At 33.2% G+C, this 22,616-nt stretch overlaps 1 protein-coding gene across 3 annotated transcripts in view; it reads right to left on the reverse strand.

Moving 5' to 3' along the window:
- The window catches only part of CNTN5 (contactin 5), a 1,109,255-nt gene that overhangs the window by 449,583 nt on the left and 637,056 nt on the right, over positions 1–22,616 (reverse strand). For 2 of the 3 annotated variants that reach the window (XM_045556882.1, XM_045556883.1), the window contains one exon: positions 4,333–4,554. The exons of the other annotated variant lie outside the window; for it this stretch is intronic. In XM_045556882.1, coding sequence (XP_045412838.1) covers positions 4,333–4,554 — 222 coding nt within the window. The remainder of the gene's footprint in view (positions 1–4,332; positions 4,555–22,616) is intronic. 3 annotated transcript variants of the gene reach the window in all.

A 22,616-nucleotide genomic window follows, 5' to 3' on the forward strand; every position in this document is an offset into this window, starting at 1 on the left:
AAAGATTAGTACATATATTTTATAGGCTTAGACACATAGAGAGATAATACATGCACATGAATGACAAATTAATATAGTGGTTCCTCTAAGACTGGCAAAGGAGATATGACATCTGAGCAAAATACTCAGCAGCTCTGAACAAAGTTTATGTTAAACCCCCCTGAAGCAAGATTGTAAAATATTAAAATTTAATAAATCTGATATATTGTTACAAGAAACATTTATGAAATTATTTCCTTTAGTTTTATATATTTGATAATTTGTATTAGAAAGAGTAGTGTAGAATGCAATTAATATAAACTATTAACAAGTAAAATAGTGGAAAGACTGAAATTTTATCTCTTATACTTTCAATTTTTGTCTTTTTTTTTCAGATTTTCTCTGTAGCATCTGTTAATGTAACAAATAGAACTAAAAGTAGGCCTTGTACAGAATACAAAGGAGAGCAAAGAATGCATAATCAAGACCTGAATAAACAAATCTTGTCTGAATATAGGAATTTGCTTCCTAGAAAAGAATACGAACCTGTTGAGATGATCACAAGATGACATAGAAAATTAAAATAGATGAAATGCATAAAAGCAACTTTAAAACTATGAATTGTAAGAAGAATTTTCTGTAAAAAATATAGAACTATAGTAAGAATCATAGAGAAGATACCCACAAATTGAACAAAGATTATGTGTTTATTATCTTACAGTCTCCATGGGTCAACAAACCAGATGTGGCTTAACCAGGTTCCCTGGCTCTGTGTTTTTTCCAAGGTGGGGCAGCAGTCTCACCCTTAAGTTCAAATTGGTACAGATCTACTTGCAAACTCATTCACATAATTATTGGTAGGATTCAGTTCTAAGGGTTGTTGTACTGAGTGCCTCAATTACTCCTGTGCTGTTGGCCAGAGACCATTCTCAGTGGGTCTATCAATAGGTCAGCTCTCAACATGAGCTGACTTCCATCAGCATGAGTGAGCAAACCAGAGAGCAAAAGAAAACAAACAAGATGGAAGCCAGAGTCTTTTGTAACCTACAGCTGGATGTCATATCCTATTACTTTTTTCATAATCTATTCTTCAGAAGCAAGTTAATAGCTTTAGACAACAGATAAGGGGAGAGATTACTATAAATACCAAAAGGTGGGAATCACTGTGAGCCATTTTAGTGTCTGCCTATTACGGGTGTCATCATATTTGTTTCCGATTTTTTCTTTTAGAAATAAAATGCCACAAGTTAAGATCATCCCTCTTCCCTTTCCTGGTATTATTTTCCTGCTTTCATTTTCCCTTCATCCTCAGAGGTAAGCACTATGGTAAACTTGTTGTCTCAAGTACTTGTATTAAAAGTATAGCATATATATGTATCTATAAATACTATATATTATTTTTAATTATTTTACATAAATAATGTGATATTATATGTAATATTTTGTAACCTATTTTGCCTATTCACTATTATATTTTGAGGTATACTCATTTGTTTCACGAAGATATAGCCCATTCACTTTAACAGTTTTAGTTTTCCTTTGAATAAAATACCTATAATTGATGTATCCATTCCCCTTCTGATAGACATTGAGTTGTTTCCAATTTTTGCTATTGAACATATATTGCAGTGAAATACTTTTTATTTCCTTGTACATGCGTTGAAGAGTTTCTCTAGGTTATTTACCCAGAAGTGAAATTGGTTCTCCAAATTGCTCTGCAAAAGTGGGTTTTTACATTTCTCAGAAAAATCTTTGCTCCATCTGGAGTACTTCTTGGCTTAACTCTGAGCAGGAGTAGGATGACTTTCTATTCAGGCTCTGTTAGTTTTCTCATTTTTCACAAGAGCATGTCAACCTCAGCTTTACTCTCTATTAAGGCTAAAGGGAATTACCTGACAAAAGCCATATGTTAGACTCTTGTCAGAGAGAAAGAAATCAAAGTCACATCTAGCCAAGATTTATCAAATGCTCAGATGAGAAAACAATAGTTATGGAAGATTACTTGAAAAATACTCAGACTATCCATTCTTCCTGATACTCTAAAGTATGGATTAAACTAAATCAGCAGAGGACTTAAATTGTACTAAATTGATTCCCAGCCTACAGCCTTGCTACTCAAAGTATAATCCACAGACCAGCAGCAATGGCATCACCTGGGAGCTTTTAATTGATGAGATTATCTTGTCCCACCCCTGATTTTCCAAAGGTGATCTATATTTAATAAGCAATTTACTTATAAAGATTGAGGAGCACAGTTTTAGAGAATTGCTTCTCATTGCTTCTGTTTGAGTTTCATCTGCCTCCATTGAAACAGATGAAATTCATTATTATGTATACAGTGAAAGTAATGTTCATGTCACTGGCCATTATATCAAAAAATAAACTCTTAATGAGGACCCTCCAGAAAAATTTTTCTGCTCTTAGTGTCAGATAGTTGTGCTTTTACTGAAAAACTATTCCATTTTAATGCTTGAAACACTGTGAAATATGTGATTAATCAGACTTTCTTTTTTTACTGCTAATTATCCAAAATGGGACCAGCCCACAGCAGGTATATAGGCATTAACAGCAGACACTTTAAATTAGTCTCATACCTGGCTCTTTCTTATGTCCCAATATTTATTGATTTCATGATTTTAATGTGTTTTAATTTATATTTTCTAAGTATGTTTTATTTATTATTGTGACTACCTTAACTTCCATTTGACACAAGAGGACAAAGGAGAACACTAGTTTATAGAAAATTATATCAAATAAAAGAGTAGATCATAATCCTGATGACTCAATATATTCTACCTTAATATGATATTCTACCATATGATAACAATGCCTAAAGAACATGAATCCCAACATGTCTCTGCCTGATTGATTCTGACATTAAATTTACTGTAATGAGAATTTTTAACTTACACTAAGCATAAATAGTTTGAAAAAAAAAAAGGTGCTAACACCATACATAAATGAAATTTAAATGTCAACACTATGAGATGATGCTCTACATGGCAACAATTGGTATAACCATAAAGAGTAAGTTTTCTGTGCTTGTCACCACCACCTTATTTTATATTTCGAGAATCTTTCCAAGTGGTTTAGTTCTTGTACAATGTATCTTTTAATGTTTAGTCTTTCATCAGTCATAACTGAAATGTAGCACAAAGTATACTGGTCTTAAAATCAGTAGATATATGAATGTAAATAGGCTATGCTACTTATTAGTAGTGCGACCTTGTAAAATATACTTATCTGCCCATGAGTTTACAGTTCTGTAGAAGGCAGTGACAATATTGATCTCACATATTTGTTGAGGAAATTGAATGAGATAAGCTATAAAAAAGGGACTGCCATAGAGCCTGGTAATAATCAGGTGCTAGTGTACCTCTCTGTTAATTAACCTTGCATTGTTTTGTTAGTATATCCAAAAATGACAGAGGTAGAGAACATCTAGAAAATGTTGTTCAAACCATAATGCTAATAGCTGCAGAATATTAATTTAACTGATATATTAGTGTTAGACATTTAGATTATTTCATATTTTCCATTCACAAGTAACGATAAGTGTATACATATATCTTTGTGTGCCATGTATATTATTTTCTTATGCAGAATATATTATAGAAATAAAACCATTGGATTGAGGGATATGACTGTTTTAAGGTTATTGTTATTCATTGTCAAGTTTCCTTTTACAAATTCATATTTTAACTTTGATTCTAAGAGTATATTGAGTCTTAATCCTAAATTAGGATTGGTATTGACTATAATTAAATAAAAATTAAATGTATGAAAATATTTAAAGATGTTTAGAATAGAAGACAAACTTATGATAAAGATGGCCTTAACATTCCCTTAAGCTTGATAAACTTTAGGCAGGTTTCTTCCTGACTGTAGTCTTTTAACTTTCCTTTTCTTAGAGCATTTACTTTAGCAACTTGCAAATGTAAATTTTTTCTCTGCCCCTTTAAGATGTAAATAATCTCCCAGTCTCTTGTCATTTTTACAACCTTACAACTAACTGAGCAATGTCTATCTCAGGACCTGGGAGCTGATCATTTAAAATGTAATCATCAAGAAACAGAGTCCAGTATCTGTGAGAGGGTAGGAGCCTAACTTTAATAAGCACAAGTTAATAAACACAGATGGCCTAATCACAATGACCAATATCTCCCCTAACATCCTCCAATTTTCCAGTATCTCACTTCCATTCTTAAAAAACTCTCCTGCCTCCTTTATAAATGCAGTTGAATTCAATCTCTCTCTCCTATTGTAATAGTCTGATCTCTACTGCAGTAGTCTTGAATAATGTATGCCTTGCCTGTTTAACTCCATCTGGTGCATTTTTTCTTTGATACTTACCATCTTGTTTGAAGGCATCTGAGGAATGATAAAGATTGATGGGAGAATAGTAATGTTGAGCTGCTCCTCGCCAGCTAGGGGAAGAAACACTCAGTGTTCCTAATGAAGGACTGCTGTACCGTGGTCTGGTTTTTGAACCCAGAAAAGATGAAGATGAACTCTTCTTAATTCTTAGCAAAGCGGCATATGATGTAGGGATACCAGGAAGAGCTTCAGAATATTCTATAAAAGAAAAAAATAATAAAAAGTGAATTCAGCAGAGACTGGTTTATTCGTTCTCAAGAAAATTGTTTCTTCTGAAGACATGTTGAAAACCTTCCTTGGAGCAGCAATCAAAAGTAAACTACAGTTAGAGTGAGAAAAAATGTTACTTTTAGGTTTTTAAATATGTTCTGAAAATTTGAGAAATTATGTTTGGTGAAAAAAAAAGAAAGAAAGGAAAGAAAAGAAGAAAGGAAGAAGGAAGAAATGAAAGAAGGAAGGAAGGAAGGAAGGGAGTAACGGGGTAGGGAGGGGTGGAAGGGAGGAAGGAAGAGAAAGAAAGAAAGAAATTGAGGAAGGAAAAAAGTAGAGGAAAGAAAAGGAAAGAATGAACAAAAGGCAGGGAAGAAGAAGGAAGGACATTCAAAGGCTACTTTGTGTCAGGAATATTTGTAAATTAACTTTTTTGAGTTTGCCTTAATATTACAGTATACATTCAAATACATTAGATCAGCTCCTTTACTGTTAAAAAAAATAGGAAAAATTATTCTCACTCACATTCTATAAATACAGATTGGATTTTCATCACCTAAAATGTATCACGTAGTGGGAAATGTGTCCAATGTAGCACATATATTTTGACTAGGCTGTAAGTTATACCTCATGTTCTTGAAAAGCAGTCAAATTCACTATGGTACCTTAAAAAAAATTTGGATGAAATTTATTCTAAAGGTTTTGTTATGTAATTTATATAGCTTAATATTATTAGGTGGGGATAAAATTACAAAAGTCCCATTTTATTGATTATTGAAAACTCTATTGTCCATATTTTTCTTTAATTCCCAAGGTGTTTGATTAGAAAAGATGTACTTAGTGCCTGGAATAGATTGTACTAGCTCTCCTTTATGTCCACAGAGCAGAATAAGTTTAGTATATAGATAAAATTTTTAAAAATATAAAGTATGATGAATTACGAAGAACAACAAGGAGTTGGAATTTTTTTCTGTACCTAGTATTAATTAAACTGAACTCTTTGCTGATCTTGGAAATACTTTTAAGAATTAGACATTTTTGTTCAGGGAATCTGGCTTTAGAACTGAATCATTGCTAGCTTAATTTTAGATAAAAAATAACTTGTCTTTGTTGGTAAGCTTTCTCTTAATTAAAATTACTTAGAATCATTATACTGTCTTATAGAGACATTTTGGAATGCAAGAAACATTTCTGTGATTTGAAAATAACACTTTATGTGTTAAGCATCAAATTAAGTTTAACATTTTTCTGTTCTGTGAAATTGTAAATATGATTTCTCTGAAACTCAAAAAAGTATATTTTTAGATGTTTTCCAAACTTAAAATGAGCATGATATGTATAGTCCAAGCCCATTAGAAGTTGTTAAGAGATTCATGTCCTTTAGTCTTTGCTGTTCAACCACAAGTCTGACGAAGGTGGATCAATTTTAACTGAAAATAGCTAACCTCTCCTGGGCAAACTATATGCAAAAAGATTATGGGTAGACATAAAATCTCCTTTAAAACCTGGAATTAAATGCACGTTTTGGCACCTGGAGGTGTAAGGTAATGAAAAGAGAATGAGTTTTCCTTTAAGGCAGTTTGTAGTTGTAGTTTCTGAACCTATTCATTTTTCAGTGCACTCTATTGCTTTGTGTTTTAACTGCCCGCCCTGCTCATTTATAAAAAGAAGAAGAAAAAAAAAAAAAGGAGAAGAATGGTCCCAGGCTAGTGTTAAAAATTAAAATGAAGTATAAGAATGTGGTTTATAGTTCTTAAAGCCAGATAAGAATAATCAGTTGGAAAACTAGGAAGGCCGTATGTGGTTTAAAAAAGCCAGGATCATCATCATGCTTGTAAATCTTATATATATTTTAACAAAATATATACTGTCCAAGTGGTACTGAAATTGGCTAGTGCCATTGCATATAAATAGAGATGAGTCAAATGCTAATTTGGCTGTGTGCTCTACACCAGGGCTTCATTTATTATGTAATCATTTTCATCTGTTGAAGTAGATTCCTTTTTTATCAATTAATGTGAACCCAAAGCTGTTACTAGAAACCTGGCAATTTATTCATTCATTCATGCCTTCAACAAACATATACTGAGAACTTAGTAGGTGCCAAATTCTAGAGATGCAAAAGTAAATAGTGCCCCAGCCTTCAAGGAGCTATAACCTAGTGGAGAATAAAGGCAAGTGTGCATGCAGTTTTAATCTAATGTGATAGAAGTAAATTCAGGGAACTACGGGCTCCCAGCCATGAGTGGGGATTTCTCTCATTCAGTTTAAGGCCATTAGAAATGCTTTCCAGAGGAAATGGTACCTAAACTGAGTGCTGAAATCCCATTAATGATTAGCTCAATAGAGACCTCAGTAAAGAAAGAAAGATATTCGAGACAAGGGAAGAAAATATTTGGAATCCTGGAAAGGAAAGGTAGTATGGTCCACTTGGTGGATTAAAATGGTCAGGAGCTAAGAGTGTGAGGGAGAGAGGTGAGAGGAGATACTAAGGAAGAATAAGTAAGCAAAGGGCCAATGATGAAATGCCTAGTATGTCATGCCAAACATGTATGACTTTGAAAGAAGAACACCATACATTTTAGAGAGATCACTCTGGCTGCAGTGCCATATTGAAATAAAGACAAAAAGAAGAAATACTACTCAAGATCCTAAAGCTGTGATATAGGCAAAGATTAGTCAGGAATGAGGAGCTGATAGTATGAATGGGAATGAAATCAATAAGATGACTGACAGATTGATTAGAGGGACATAAAGGAAAGAAAGAAACTGGGCATAGTCGGTGCCACAAGGAGAAGGATAAGAATTCAGGAAAAGGAATGTGCTGGCGTGAAAGCTCATGAATTCAGTTTCGGACAGGTGGAGAGCCTGAAGTGCCTCTAGGGAATTCACATTGATTATAAGATTTTTGCAAACATCAGATGCAGCTCATGAGAGACATTACTAAATGGTAACCAAAAATATGGCTATCAAAACTATGAGAATAGATAAATTTACTAAGGAAGTATAAAACATAATAAATAGAGTGCTGAAAATGGAATCCTAAGGAGTATCAGCGTTAAAAGAAGCAGCAGAGGGTGATGGGTTCACCAAAAGCACCAACTTCACCATTATATATTTCATCCATGTAACAAAAAAACATTTGTAACTACTAAATCTACTGAAATAAAAAAATTCAAAAAAATATAAAATATATATATTTAAAAAAAAGAGAAACAGCAGAGCTAGTGGAACCTGGAAAGGAAAGAGGAAATGCAGAAAAATGGGATGTCACAGAAGGTAAGGGAACAGAGTCTTTCAATACAGATAGGGGAGCAGTCAACAGTGCAGAAGATCAGTGTTCCCTCCAGCTAGCAAATCTACTGATAGTTGCATTTAAACTTGGGGATAGGGGGTTAGTCTGAGAAAACAATGGAGAGTGAGGGGCACTGTGACTGAAGGTGCATTGAAGGAAGTGAGTAGCTATGGACCATGGACTCTATCCTAAAGAGGGAAGGAGTTGAGGAAATGAGAGGAGAGTTCTGAACAGTTAAAGGGTATTAAAATCAGTAGATTATAGGTCTTGAAGGAATTGAGATCCTAGACAGAGATTAAATGATAAAATGGGATGCACAGAAACACAGATATTTGTCTTTAAACACAGGAAGGGGATGCACGTATCTTTCACTCTCAGCAGAGTCCTTCATTTGTTAAATCAATACAAGAGAATCAAGTGTGGAGAAGCTGGCCCTGAAGAAAACTGGCACCGGGTGTTATCAAATCTGCCTGCTTCCTCCACACCCAGTGCAGAGGGGGTGTGAAAGTGGGGTCAGAGCCAAGGGGCAAAGAAGCCTTTCCAAGCTCTGGAGACGGTGTAGAACCTCTGTGCTGCCATTTCCTTTCCATTTGACACACAGGCCCAGGCCTTAGATTGGGGTTTTTCATCAGTCTCACAGTCTGAGTCAACTGACTATCAATTTAGTGAGGCCTCTCCCTCTTTCAGTGATGGTTTTAACTCTCCTACTTGATGCCTTCTTAACTCTGCAGACCCTTTTTCTGATATCTCCCCAGATGTTCTTTACTCCTCAATCCCACTTTTGGGAATCATCAGCTCTGGAAAATAGATACATTATCATAAATAAATGGGAAAGTGGTATTTCATTTATAGGACTTTGTTTAACCCTCGTCTTTGACAGACTGAATTGATTTCATCCTCCTTTGTGAGGGGTGAAAGTAACTTCATTCCCTTCCTATGTTTAAATTCAAATATTTGCATTTTTGTTCATCTTATCATTCCATCTCCTCTGTCTATGATTGCAGCTCCTTTGAGACCTCTAATCTTCCGATCTTAATAGCCTTTCCCTTTCCTGTGCCCCCTTCTCAGTTCCTCAATTCCTTCCCTCCCCAGGGTAGAGTCTATGGTCTGTAACTTTACTCACTCCCTTCAGTGTACCTTCAACCACATTGCTCCTCACCCTCCATTGTTTCTTCATGGGCTAAACCCTCCCCCAGCCCCCAGCTTAAAGTCAAGTATCAACACACTCTGTAGCCAGAGAAGAACACAAAATCATGCTTAAAGATCTCAATTTGTGAAAATTAGCTCCAGGTAGGCCTTGTGAATTTCTAAGAAATGCTACTCCATTTTACTAGTCAATTTACTCTCCTTACCCTCCAAGATGAATAATTGGCATCTTATCCTCCACCTCAAGCCCATACATGTTTGGCCTTACTGGTGACGGTGCTTCCTGTTTCACTGAGAAAATAGAGGCAATTGGAAGAGAGTCCCTCACATCCTCTCACCATATGAGTGCACTCCCCACACAATCTGCCTTGTTTTCACTGGTAGGAGCTGGGTTATAGGAATAAATTGCCTGTGCATCTGTTAAAGGCCAGTCCCTTGATTTGTGTGAACTGAATCCCATTCCACTCCATCTTGACTGCTCACAGACATTTCTCCAGATAATTCCTTCCATCTCTCCTTTAGCATCAATTTTTGTCTCCCTGTTAGATTGTTCTCATAACTACATAAAGATTTCTGTAACATTTTTAAAGCTATTTTGACCTTACTATTCCTTCCACCTATGGTTCTTTACAGCAAGACTCTTTGAATACAGCTATATATGGCCAATGTGTTCAATTCCTCCCCTTCCATCCTCTGTGAACCCTATTCCAAGCAGTCTTGTTTAGACCACTTAATAATAATGTCTCTCTTCCAAATTAATAATTACCAGGCCATTGCTAAATCTAAGGATCAAATTTTACTATACTAGACCTTTTAGGAGTGGATGACACAGTTAACCATTTCTCTTTCCTTTAAACATTTTCTATGGATGATTCCAGGGTATCACAACCTTGTGTCTTTATTTCTTTTTCACTGACAACTCTTTATTTCCTTTCCTAGTTCTTCTTTTTCTCTTCAACTTCTGAATCTGGGAAACATCTCTTTTCCACATAAACTACCCTTTAAATGATCTCATTCATAGACATCAGCTTCCTCCCAGAGGAATTCCACTTTTACTCTAGTCTCAGTTGCTTGGACCCAGCTCTAAGCCTTTGAAATTCCTATATTTTCCTATGCTCTTTCTAACTCCTACTTTTAGTAAAGCAAAACAAAACAAAACAAAACAAAACAAAACAAAACTTTCTTTACTCTCCTTTTGTGGTGCTGCTTTAGCTCCCCCAAATCTCCTGAATTCTGTCACTGAAAGGCATCTTCTAAGGTAGATCATTTGGTAAATCTTATTCAGAATTCAAAACCTGTTTTTATTCATCACTTCAAGCATTGTTATTTTATAAAAAAAGAGGGTAGGTTGGGTCTTAATTTTAGGTGTGGGGTTTCAAAGAAGCCCAGTGAAATAGAAGCAGAAGTGCTACTCTGATGGGCTCTGCCCTGGATTCCTGGTATACATCAGTCCTTGCTTTCTTTCGGTAACCTCAAGCATCATTTTCCTCCTAATTCACTCCTTCTGCCTTCTGCATTGATTTTTTTTTTTTCCAATAACTCTTTATTGAACTCCTGTGGTGAATTAGGAACAGGGGATACAGTCATGAGTAAACCACAAGTGGTCCCTGCCTTCATGGGATTTACAGTCTGGGAGTATTGGTAGATGATTATCAATTGGCAAAGTATTAGGAGAGGAACATTAAACATATGAAATTATTCTAAAATTGTATACTACTAAGAACTATGATAGATGTAATTAAAAGAAAAGGGAAAATGAAAAGCAGAAGAGTGCCTTGAGAGGAAACTTGCCAACATCTTATTTTTTTACAGTGCTGCCATCAGGGCTCAGTTCCTGCAAATAAAAACTCTTCTCTTAGCTCTGGCACATATATCTTCTTCCTACACCCTCGCCGTTCATTTTATTGCTTGGGATTTTTGGGTGAGAGCAGGTCTGTCAGTAAACCTGTTTGCAACAGAGCCTCCAAAGTCAGATGGCATGAATTCAAAGATCTGGACTAATTCATGGCAGCTCTGTGCCTTTTGCAAGATATGGATAAGTCTGTGCCTCAGTTCTCTTGCTTTTAGAATGAGGGCAACAATAGGACCTCCCTGATAAGTTGTCCTAGAGATCAAATAAATAGCACATAAAGCAACTGCAACTGTGCCTGGCTGATAATAAGAATTCAATAAATGATATCTATATTATTTTTATTATCTATAGTTTAGTTCTTTTCTTGTACCACTCTCTAGTGGGCATAACTGAATACTGGGCTTACTCTTTCCAGCTTTGATTGGGTCACAAAATGAGAATATAAATACCAAAGTTTAACATTCATTTTACCCTGATAAATTAAAAGAGTAGATAATGGAAGGGGGAAAGATTAAATTTTTATTTTCCTAACAGGTGTATTCCCATCAGTAAATTCTTAAAAAAAAAATTTGGACATGAATGGAAAGTATGAATCTATAGAAATCTCAGCATGCATATATTCTTTTGATTCTATTGGCCAAAGCAAGGCTTACTTATCTTTTTCGCTATTTCTGTCAATGGTTTGGAAAGAAGAATGACTCATACCTTATTTTCAGAGAAAAAATTTCATTGGTTGCTTAATCTTTTAATAAATATCTATACTGACAATGTCAGTAGAATTTAGTTATACATTAATTATTTCTTCTTCTATGTTCTCACTTTTTATAGATCAGACCTCAGGGAACATGCATTACAGTTGTTTCTAAAGTGGCCCAGAGATTTTGCGATAAAACTCAATTAACCTGGTGCTCTCACACCATGAAATTCCAGCTGGAGGTTGGATAGGAGTAAATATTAATGCCTTCATTAAATATTTCCTAATATTATGACCCTGGGACAACTGAACTAATATTGTATAATAAAATTGTAGTCTATTAAGTCAGAATGACATTGCCACTATTTGCAGTCTTAAAACTAATAGCATTCTTTTTCATTACTTAAAAGGTCATATTATAGATAATAACACTGCCATTGAATGTAAATAATATTAATAAAATAATAGGTTAGAATATGTAGGACTAGAATTCTTTATGGCAATATTTATGAATAAGATAAAATAAAATGTCAATATGATAAAGGATATATTTTTAAATTTTTAATCCCTTACCACAATTGAAATATTCCTAAATTTTCTGGTACTAATTAAACTTCAGAATTCTATTTCTGTCCTTGAGTGTGAACAATATTTTTAGAAGGAACTTTAAAGCTCTTAAAATATTGATTTGATAAAGCTAGATTATCACTATTGGATTCTGTATTTGAATCTTTTCTGTCAACTCTCCACACTGCTTTTACTTTTTATAGCTATAGAAGTATAAGCAACACCAAAAATTCATGAAATGACAGATTTTTATATAAATTTATTTATTCCTTATATTTCAAGTTTGATTTTAAATATTTATCCAAAATACAAAAATAAATATAAATAAAATATATAAAAGTAAATATAAATAAATGACAGGACCAAATGATATGTGATGCTTTCAAGAATAGTAATGTTCAATCACTGACTCATAGAGAGCAAAAAGTGGCACCATATATTGATGGCAGTGCACAGAAAAAGCACAAGTCATACAATATCCAAACCTGCAGTGTGACTCAATTTGGCATCAAAGTTAGCATAAAGAAATTTGATGTCTAACCTTTTTCAGGGTAATTGCTAAGGCTGTCCTCTCTTTGATGAGAATTAATGTTAAGTGTGCAACTTTAGTCTGCTACTGTTTTATGAAGCTTGCAAGGATGGATGAAACACCTCCGCAAATCCAGTCATGTGAAGCATATTAGCAATGGTTAGTAATTTATAAATAATGTGCATCATTTCAATTTGGTTGTCTGCATCTCTGGAAGAGGAGAGTTTGAAATAGCCCACATCAGATGTACTCTTTGCATCACCTCAGCACTTTCTTCAAGAAATGTATTATGTGTAAACTTTACAGTGTTTTAGCTGCAGGAGCAAGAAAGCATATGCAGAGGATGAAATTCACCATTTTTAAAGCAACCAAAGTCCGGCATGTGAACTTTATTAGTTCTAAGATATTAGGAAAATATTTAACAGCACTGCCTTTATAGTGTTCCTTGCATAAGACTAAAAAATAGAAATACAGGGGAAAAAGAAGCATAGTTCTAAATTATTTCTACCTCTCCTCAGGTACACTGTTTACATTTGAAGTCATAATGATTTAGGACTTTTAAGACATTTTTTTCTTTTCTAAATAGTGAATATTTAGTTGTATGCGTAGATAGATCAGGACAAGTATTACACAGTAGACTGATATTATATGCTTTCATAGCAAAAAATATTTCTTATCATTTTCCTATTGTGTGTATTTTTTACAGATCTGAAAAGTTTTTAAAAAATCTATAGCATTTAGATGATCTCTTATATTGCCAGAAGTATAAGTGTTATTGCACTAAATTGATATTTTCTTCACAATACAAATACGAATATGAATCACCTAGGAAATTAGTAAGGGCAGGAGCTAGTTGTGAAATATATCCAAATTAATTTAGTGATTAAAGTATTCCCTCTTGTTTTGGATAATTAAAGGTTTCAGTGAAATTTTAACTCTGTAATGATTATATTAGGTTTTACCTACCTATTCTCTATGTTTTTAAGATAGAACAGATAGTATTTGATAATAAATTTTTACAAAGCTGACATTACTCAGCAATAAATGCTGCAATTAAAAAATAATTAAAGAAAATGACTTTTCCCCTCAATTTTAGAAATTATTCTATGAGCAAGCTATGCTTTTATTATATGCAGTGATATTAAAAATAAACATGTGTTTCATTATTTTCAGTGTTTCCTATGGTGCAGTATAGACTCTAGAATCTATAAAAGGTGGGTGCACTCATTCTGGAATTTGGAATGGAATTCAAGGTGGCCAATTACATTAATAGAATTCTAGATGGCTAAGTATAGTTATAAAATGTTTGGGCATAGACCATAATGTAATGTGATACAGGACTTAGCATTTATTCAAAATACATGAGTTGATTATCTATTATGTGTCCCACATTGGAAGGTAACTATTGAAATATAAAAAAGTGATGAAACACACAATCTTTGCTTTCAAAGAATTCTTATGAACTAAAAAAAGAATAATATAAACTTCAAAGAAATCCCTTTATAATCATGGAATTTGGACAAGATTCAGTATCAGAGTCACTCAGACAAAACTATAGTCACAGTTGATTTTAGAGAAAAAGTTTAGTACTTTTCAAATTGAGGATGTATGGAAATTTATTTTTACACTTGCTAAAAGCTATATAGCAGTCAGAGGGTATAACACCACTCTCTCCTGTTGAGGAAATAAAAGTTTTTCTCAGGCCTGGTAGAATTTTCACTCTACATGGTACTATCAGAGAAAAGGTGTATCTCTGTAAGGAAGGTAGTAGGGATCAAGGAATTTGTAACTTCCCACTTGTGTGGGTGCATTGGCTCCTGCTTTGTGTAGCTGCTCTGAGCAAATAAATATCTTTATATTTTACCATCAAAGAAAACTCTGTGCTCATGATCTTTAGCTGTTTGTCACTGTCTTTCCAGCAATCACAGTCTCACTGAGATGCTCAAACCACAAACCACAATATTAAAAGGCAGAGTGACATAGGTGCATAATAGGATTACTGTTCAAGCTAACTCATGTGAGAGCATCTAGGAAGAAGCAATTGATACCAATCAAATAGTGCTTGGCAGCAGAGATGAATTTGAATAGAGATTTGTTCATTTCTCGTAAGTGGAAATAAGCATATTGGAAACACGTTTATGGTTTTTATTTTGCTACTTAGCACTTGAAAATGTTGCCTAGGAATCCCTATAAGATGAGTTAGTTACTGAAGTCCTCAAATGACCTCATTATAAGGCAATTTTTCTTCAAATGCAGTCCCACAGCTTTGACTGTAGGAACTAAAGGCTAGTGAAGCACATACAGGAATAAATGGGAAATTGTGCAGCTAACAGCAATTTCTTCAAAGAAAAGATAGCAAAATAAAAATTTTCAGTGATTTTTTTACCTAAGTTAGGTGAGTTCCTGTTTACCAGATAAAATATCTATAAAAATCAATTTTAATTCACTCAACTACTGTGGTTGTGGTGTTCTAACCTAAACTGACCACACATTTGGTCCAGTTACTTAGTTAAATTGAAACAAAATCACCACACAGACTGAAATATTGTAATCTGATTCAATATGTCACTGTCACCATCAGTGCCCACACATTCCCCTCATCTGTAACAATAATTCAATATCTAACCAAACCATATTTCCAGAAAGCAACTCCCAATTGTGGAACTGCTATTTCTCAGGTAAGGTTTCTACAGATCACACACTCTACTATTTTCTAAGTCAAAACCTTTACAAATAAATTAAATTTTAAAGCAACATGGTACTTTTTAAATCCGTGAGTGTTTAGCTCAGCTGCCATCTCTTCCTTTTGGTATTGCCTTCAGGATTAGAGGGGCCCTACTCTTATTTCCTTCCCTCAGGGACTAATTTGCAGAGTTCAGATCTAAAAGCAATGATGGTATCCTAAATTTCCCTTGTAGTTTTAAATATTCTGATTGTAAAAAAAATATATGCTCACTGTAGAATCAAAATCAGCTCTGATACTGCTATCCAGAAGTGGTACACTTTTCAAAAACAAATTCTGATGTACCATCATTTGATTCATAGATGGATATGCCAACAAAGCTGTAGGCAGATTTGTTTTATTTGGTTTGAAGGAAAGTGGGATCAATTTTTATATGCAATCTTCTAATTTTATTTATTATTATATTGTGATCATTTAATGCTGTTACAAATGTAATTAAGAAGCATTTTTGATTCCATAGCATTCCAGTTTTGTGTTTTTCTTATCGTTTATTCAACCATATCTCTGTAATTAGATGAATTTATCTGTCATGTATAATGCTGTATAAATATGTTTTTTTGTGTGTGTATATATATACACACATCTTTGTAATGATTACTGTACTGCCTTAGAAGATCATCATAGAAGTAAAATTTCTGAAATTAAAATAGCTCTTGAATTTTTTTCTAGATATTTTGACTTATGTATATTCTTGCTAGCATCATAGGACAGCAATGTTTTCTTTAACATTTCACTGTGCTATTTTATGTACCATTTTATTAGATAATTACTAAGGCCAACTATCTTTTTAAATTTATACAAATATAATAGCATAAATCATATTTTATCATTACTTAGATTTACATTGTGATTATTAGTTACATATTTCTTTTCCTATTTGTATATACTGCCTCATTAAATCATATATCAAATAGTTTATGATTATTTTTTATTGAGTTTTTATTTCTCTTTTTTGATTCTTAAAAGGACCCCAACTCATTCTATGAAGCCAGTATCACCTTGATACAAAAACCAGGAAAGGACACAACAAAAAACAAAAAGTACAGCCCAATACCCCTTATGAATATAGATGCAAAAATCCTCAAGAAAATACTAGTAAACTGAATTTAACAGGACATCAAAATAATAATAATATTAATAATAATAATCCACCATGACCAAGAGGGCTTCATCCCAGAGAGGCAAGGATGGTTCAAAATAGGAAAATCAATAAATGTGATGCATCACATAAGCAGAAGCAAAAAAAAAAGATCATATGATCATCTCAATAGATGCAGAAAAAGCATGAAACAAAAGTCAGCACCCTTTCATGATAAAATCCCTCAATAAACTAGGCATAGAAGGTCTATATCTCAAAATTCAAAAAGCCACATATTACAAACCCACTGCCAACATCATATTGAATGGGGAAAAGTTGAAATCACTCCCCCTAGGAACTGGAACAAGCATTCCCACTGTCACCACTTCCATTCAACATTGTGCTACAAGCCATAGCCAGAGCAAATCAGACAATAGGAAGAAATAAAGGGTACCCAAACTGGGAAAGAGGAAGTCAAACTATCACTCTTTGCTGATGACATGATCTTTTATCCAGAAAACCCCAAAGATTCCACCAAGGGATTCCTGGAATTGTTAAATAAATTCAGCAAAGTCCCAGGTTACAAAATCAGTGTACGTAAATCAGTACCATTTCTATATATCAATAATAGTCAAGCTAAGAGTCACATCAAAGACTCAATACCATTCATAATACCTACAAAGAAAATAAAATATCCAGGAATATGCTTAACTAAGGAGTTGAAAGATCTCTACAAGGATAACCAGGAAATACTGAGGAAAAAAATTGCAGAGGACACAAAGAAATGGAAAAATATATCTTGCTCATGGATGGGTAGAATCAACATTTTTAAAATGTCTATACTACCCAAAGTGACTCACAGATTCAATGCAATCACCATCAAAATACTAAGCATACTTTGCAGATCTAGAAAAATTAGTTCTAGATCTGGAATCAGAAAAGAGCCTGAGTAGCCAAAGCAATCTTAAGGAAAAAGAACAAATCTGGATGCATCACATTACCAGATTTCAAACTATGCTACAAGACTATAATAACTGAAACAGTATGGCATTGGTACAAAAATAGAGACATAGATCAATGCAACAGAATAGGGAACCCAGGTATAAAACCATTTACCTCCAGTTAACTGGTCTTAGACAAAACAGACAACATCTCACACTAGGAAAAAGAAGCCCTATTCAATAAATGGTGTGGCATAGCCACATGCAGAAGAATTAAACAGGACCCCTATTTCTCACCACTCACAAAAATTAATTCAGGATGGATAAAATAATTAAACGTAAGGCATGAAATCATAAGACTTCTAGAAGAAGATGTAGGGAATACTCTTCTAGATATCGGTCTAGGAAAAGAATGTATGACTAAAACCCCAATGGCAATTACAGCAAAAACAAAAATAAATAAACATGATTTGATTACATTAAAAAGCTTCTGTACAACTAAGGACATAACCAACAGGGCAAATAGACAACCTACAGAGTGAGAGAAAATATTCACAAACTACACATCCAATAAAGGGCAAATATCCAGAATCTACAAAGAACTGAAACAAATCAGGAAGAAAAAAACCAAACAACCCCATTAAAAAGTGGGCAGAAGACATGAACAGAAGTTTTTCAAAAGAAGATAGACAAATGGACAACAAACATATGAAAAAATGCTCAATATCGCTAATCATCTGGTAATCGCAAAGTAAAACCAGAATGATCTATCACCTTAATCTTATTAGAATGGCTTTTATTAAAAAGTCCAAAAACAATAGATGCTGATGCAGATGCAGAGAGAAAGAAATGCTTACACGTTGATGGGACTGCAAATTTGTACAACCCCTATGGAGAACAAAATGGAGATTTCTCAAATAACTACCATTCTATCCAGCGATCCCGCTACTGGGTATCTACCCAAAGGGACAGAAGTCATTTTATCAAAAGACACCTGCACAGGAATGTTTATTGCAGCACAATTCACAGTTGCAAAGATATGAAATCAACCCAAGTGCCCATCAATTCATATGTGGATTAACAAAATATGATATAGGTATACCATGGGTACTACTCAGCCATAAAGAGATGAATTAAGGCCTTTTGCAACAATTTGGGGGGAACTAGGGACCATTATCGTAAGTAAAGTATCCCAAGAATGGAAAAACAAACACTACATGCACTTGCTATTAAACTAGCACTAACCGATGAGCACACATGTACACAGAGGAATGTAAAAGGTAGTGGAAATCAAGCAGGGGATAGTGGGAAGTAGGGAGCAGAGAAAAATCTACCTAATGAGTACAATAAACACTATTTGGGTAATGGGCACATGTATAGCAAGGACTTAAAGATTACAAAAGCAATCCATGTAACCGTAAATTATTTCTACCCACTTAACACTTTGAAATTTAAAAAAAAGAAGATTGATAGGAAATGTAGTGAGTTGAGTGTTGGAAGATTAAAACTGAGTTTATACATGTGGAATATGTCTCTTATAGAAAATAGGTGGAGGTGCTGATAATGGTGGTGGTGTGTGTATGCATTTTAATGGTCTTCTTACCAATGATATTATTGCTAATAATCTGAAAGTTATAATTTGCATTTATTTTCTGAAGGTATGATTTTTCAGTTCTGGATATTGTATGATTGTGTTCACTATCTCTATTAGTATATGAAGATAAACTATGTGATATTAAGAAAATTTTAGCAGAGGGGAAAAAACAATTCATGTACTATTACTATTAATTATTTTATTTACTGTAGTGTTTTAATTTGATGACAGTATACTATAGAAAAAAGATTTACATTTTATCCAGTAAAACTTATTTATCATTTTCTTCATAATTTTATCTATTTGCTTACTTATGTACTTTGGCTTTTAAATTTACTTCTCATCAGTTTAACCAGTGTAAGAATCTAGATTTAGAGATATTGGTCAGATTGACCACAGAGAGCGTGTGTGTGTGTTTGTGCATTTACTTTGTTCTACCTTTATAAGTTAATTTAGTAGAAATGTCATATTAGACTATTTTATTTATTATTTTTTCAGAGGATAGAGTCAAACATTTTTTTAAGTAAATATCATTTAAAGTTCAGAAAATTTTTAGAATATCTAAGAGGTGATATAAATTTCTTTTATTCTTACATCAGATTCAAAGTTATCTGAGGTTAAGAAGATTGGTTTGCCATTGGAGGAAGAAAGTTAGTGTCTTTTTAATCCATTAATAAAAATTAATTTAATCCAAACTCATGGGCAAAAAAAAAATGTTAAGTTAGACTACAGGAAGAGTCTTTCAGGGCTAATGTAGCTCCATGTGCTTCTACAGTAAAGGCAAGATGCTTTAGAAAACAATGCTGGAAAATCTGTATTATTAGTGACATCTCATATGCTGTCAAAATATTTCTTTTTTTAACTTTGTTTGAGATTATCTTGAAATCCACTTAACAGCTTAGTGCTGAATACACTTTATTGTGGCTACAACTTTTAATTCCATGACAATGCACAAAATTCTGACTTTTCAGGAGACATTTTTCTTCCCCTTTCTTAAAATGACAGTTGGTCAGCAACTAAGGCTCAATGACATTTATCAGCTACCTAATTAAAATTTGGATACTTTTATAATAATTGCAAATGTGACCTTCATTTGTGTATTTTTGCTTGCTAGCATGTTTAGCCAAATGTCACAAAGAACCCTAAACCATTCTTACCCATAATGTTTAATTATATCATATTGAAAGTGTTCAATCTTCGATTACCATAGTTTATGAAAGCAAACTGCTTCCCTGGAGAGTAGAAAACTATAGTTCCAATACCCTAATGAGTAGTGATTGCAAGACTGTGTCTACAAGCCACCAAAACAACTTAGTGAAAACTGAAAATCCGTTCAATTATCAAGCTGATTTGCTTTCATGATGACAAATAATATCTCTAATATTTTTTTTATCTATACAAACAAGGGTTCATAGATATGGGTTTGGCTGTATTGGTGTTCTGTAACAATAACCCAGATCTCTCTTCTCTACTTCAGACCTTTATATATAATTGCCTAGTTGAAATCTCCTGTATGTTCCACAGGTATTAGCAACTTTTGCCAACCTCCATAAGTGCTATCTTCTCCATACCCATAAGCACTGCTAGTTAATCCTCTCTTCTCCTAATTTTTCCCCAGATCCTTCCAGTCCATGCTTCACAATTTCACAAAACTAATGTTTATGACATTGGTACATACCTGCCCAAAATACTGCGATCATTCCTTTAAACTTTTCAGGAAGAGCAGAATTTTCTTCTAAAGGAAAAGGGCCTTTGTAACTAATACTATGTGTCCGAATTCATGTATACTATTTCCTGTCTTCCTTCTCTCAAATTTTAATCTCTCAGTAATGAATTATCTATGGTTTCTCAAATGAATCAAGCCATGTCTTCTTTTCAGCCTTTTCCCTTGATATTTTCTAGTCCTGTTATTTGTTCATTATGAAACACTGAATAGTTTATAAAAATATAATTTTGGTGGTTTTCCACTTACATATAACAAAACTAAAAAATTGATAAATCTTTTTATCTTAGTTTACAAAATTTAACTCCAATTCAAAACACAGAATCAAATATATTTAGTATACAAATTCATTTTAATTATATTTTTAAATATTATATTCTTCCCATATTAATAGCTTTTTTCTTATATTAACTGTGAAATTTTATTTGTCGAAAAATCTTTGAATGTAGTTATAAGATTATAAACATAAAACTAGTTCTATTATAATACCATACTTTACTAAGATTTTTTTCTACCTCAAAAATTAATAAATATCTTAATGTAAAATCAAGGCTTTAGGTAAGCTCATGTAATTGAGAGAACCGATATGTTAGGCATAATTTTTGAGTTTAGAAAGTAATTTTGAAGAGCAGTAAAATGGTATAAAATGTAATCTGTTTCAGATAAGCTGCATTATTGTCAAATACCACACTGTGTTTTTGTTAAACAGTTGAGCAGAGTTTAAGATTTTCACTGGAAGTAGTAATATTTTGCAAACTGGAATGCACATTGGTCAATTCATTTTTCATTAGTCAACTGACTAAACATATATTTCAAAACGAATGCATCTAGCATATTGTAAAAAAATCAAATTTTTATCCATACTTAATTTGTTAATTCTTCTCATTCAATGCAGTAAAACTATATAGACTAGAGATTACCAGCCTTTAGGTTTAAAAGTAGGAAATTGGGGAATTTTTTACTTGGGTATTTTCTGATTTGTGATGATGTTAAGTTTTCATAGATGAAGGAAAAAGATTTCAAAGCTTAAATTAGTAGTTTACTCAAAAGTTTCTCATCTCAAGCAAGGGAATACATATTATTGTGGTTGAGAAATTACCCTGATGAACTGAAGGCAACAGATTTAAGCGATAGAATTTTAATATTATGTAATATTTCAAACACTGAAAATATATTCAAAAATGCAACAACAGTAAGTTAAATTTTAAGCATTTCATAATATCTGTAAGGAATCCTATACAGTTTTTGGAAGCACAGGACAGTAAGTGATAATTATTTATTTGCCCATTATTTCTACAGTTGTGTGTAATATTTTATCGACAATTACTTTATTCAATGTGCCTCATTCTGTAATTTAAAATAGTGCATGTAAAAATATTTCTAAAGATCTAATTTCTGACTCTTCAAGCCTATTTTCCTCAAGCTCAAATTCCAACTCTGTTGTTCATTAACTGTCTGACATTCAATAAATTACTTAATATCTCTAATCCTCTGTGAAATTAGGATAATATTAACTACTTCACACTGGGTGTTCTGAAGGTTGAGACAATAGGTACAAATTGTCAAGTACATTGGTATAAAATAGGAAGTCTACGAATTTTATCATGATCATTATTTTTATTATTTTTCTAAATCTAATACTGCTATGACAGCTTGGAATTAAAAAGAGTGTGGTATACATCTATTGACTCTTCAAAGTAATATGAATCTATTTCTTATAATTCTTTTTGTTTCTTAGAACAGTACAGATCCCTTCAATTAACTAGCACTAGGGGAGGTGTTATTTTTTACATCATAATTTTCAGAAAGGATTTAAAAAGAAAATAGTAAGCCATTAGATTGGGAGGGAACATATACTATTTAAAGAGTTCCTCTGATGAAATCTGAA

The sequence above is a fragment of the Lemur catta genome, chromosome 7 (assembly GCF_020740605.2).
Source record: "Lemur catta isolate mLemCat1 chromosome 7, mLemCat1.pri, whole genome shotgun sequence".
NCBI classification, from domain to species: Eukaryota; Metazoa; Chordata; class Mammalia; order Primates; family Lemuridae; genus Lemur; species Lemur catta.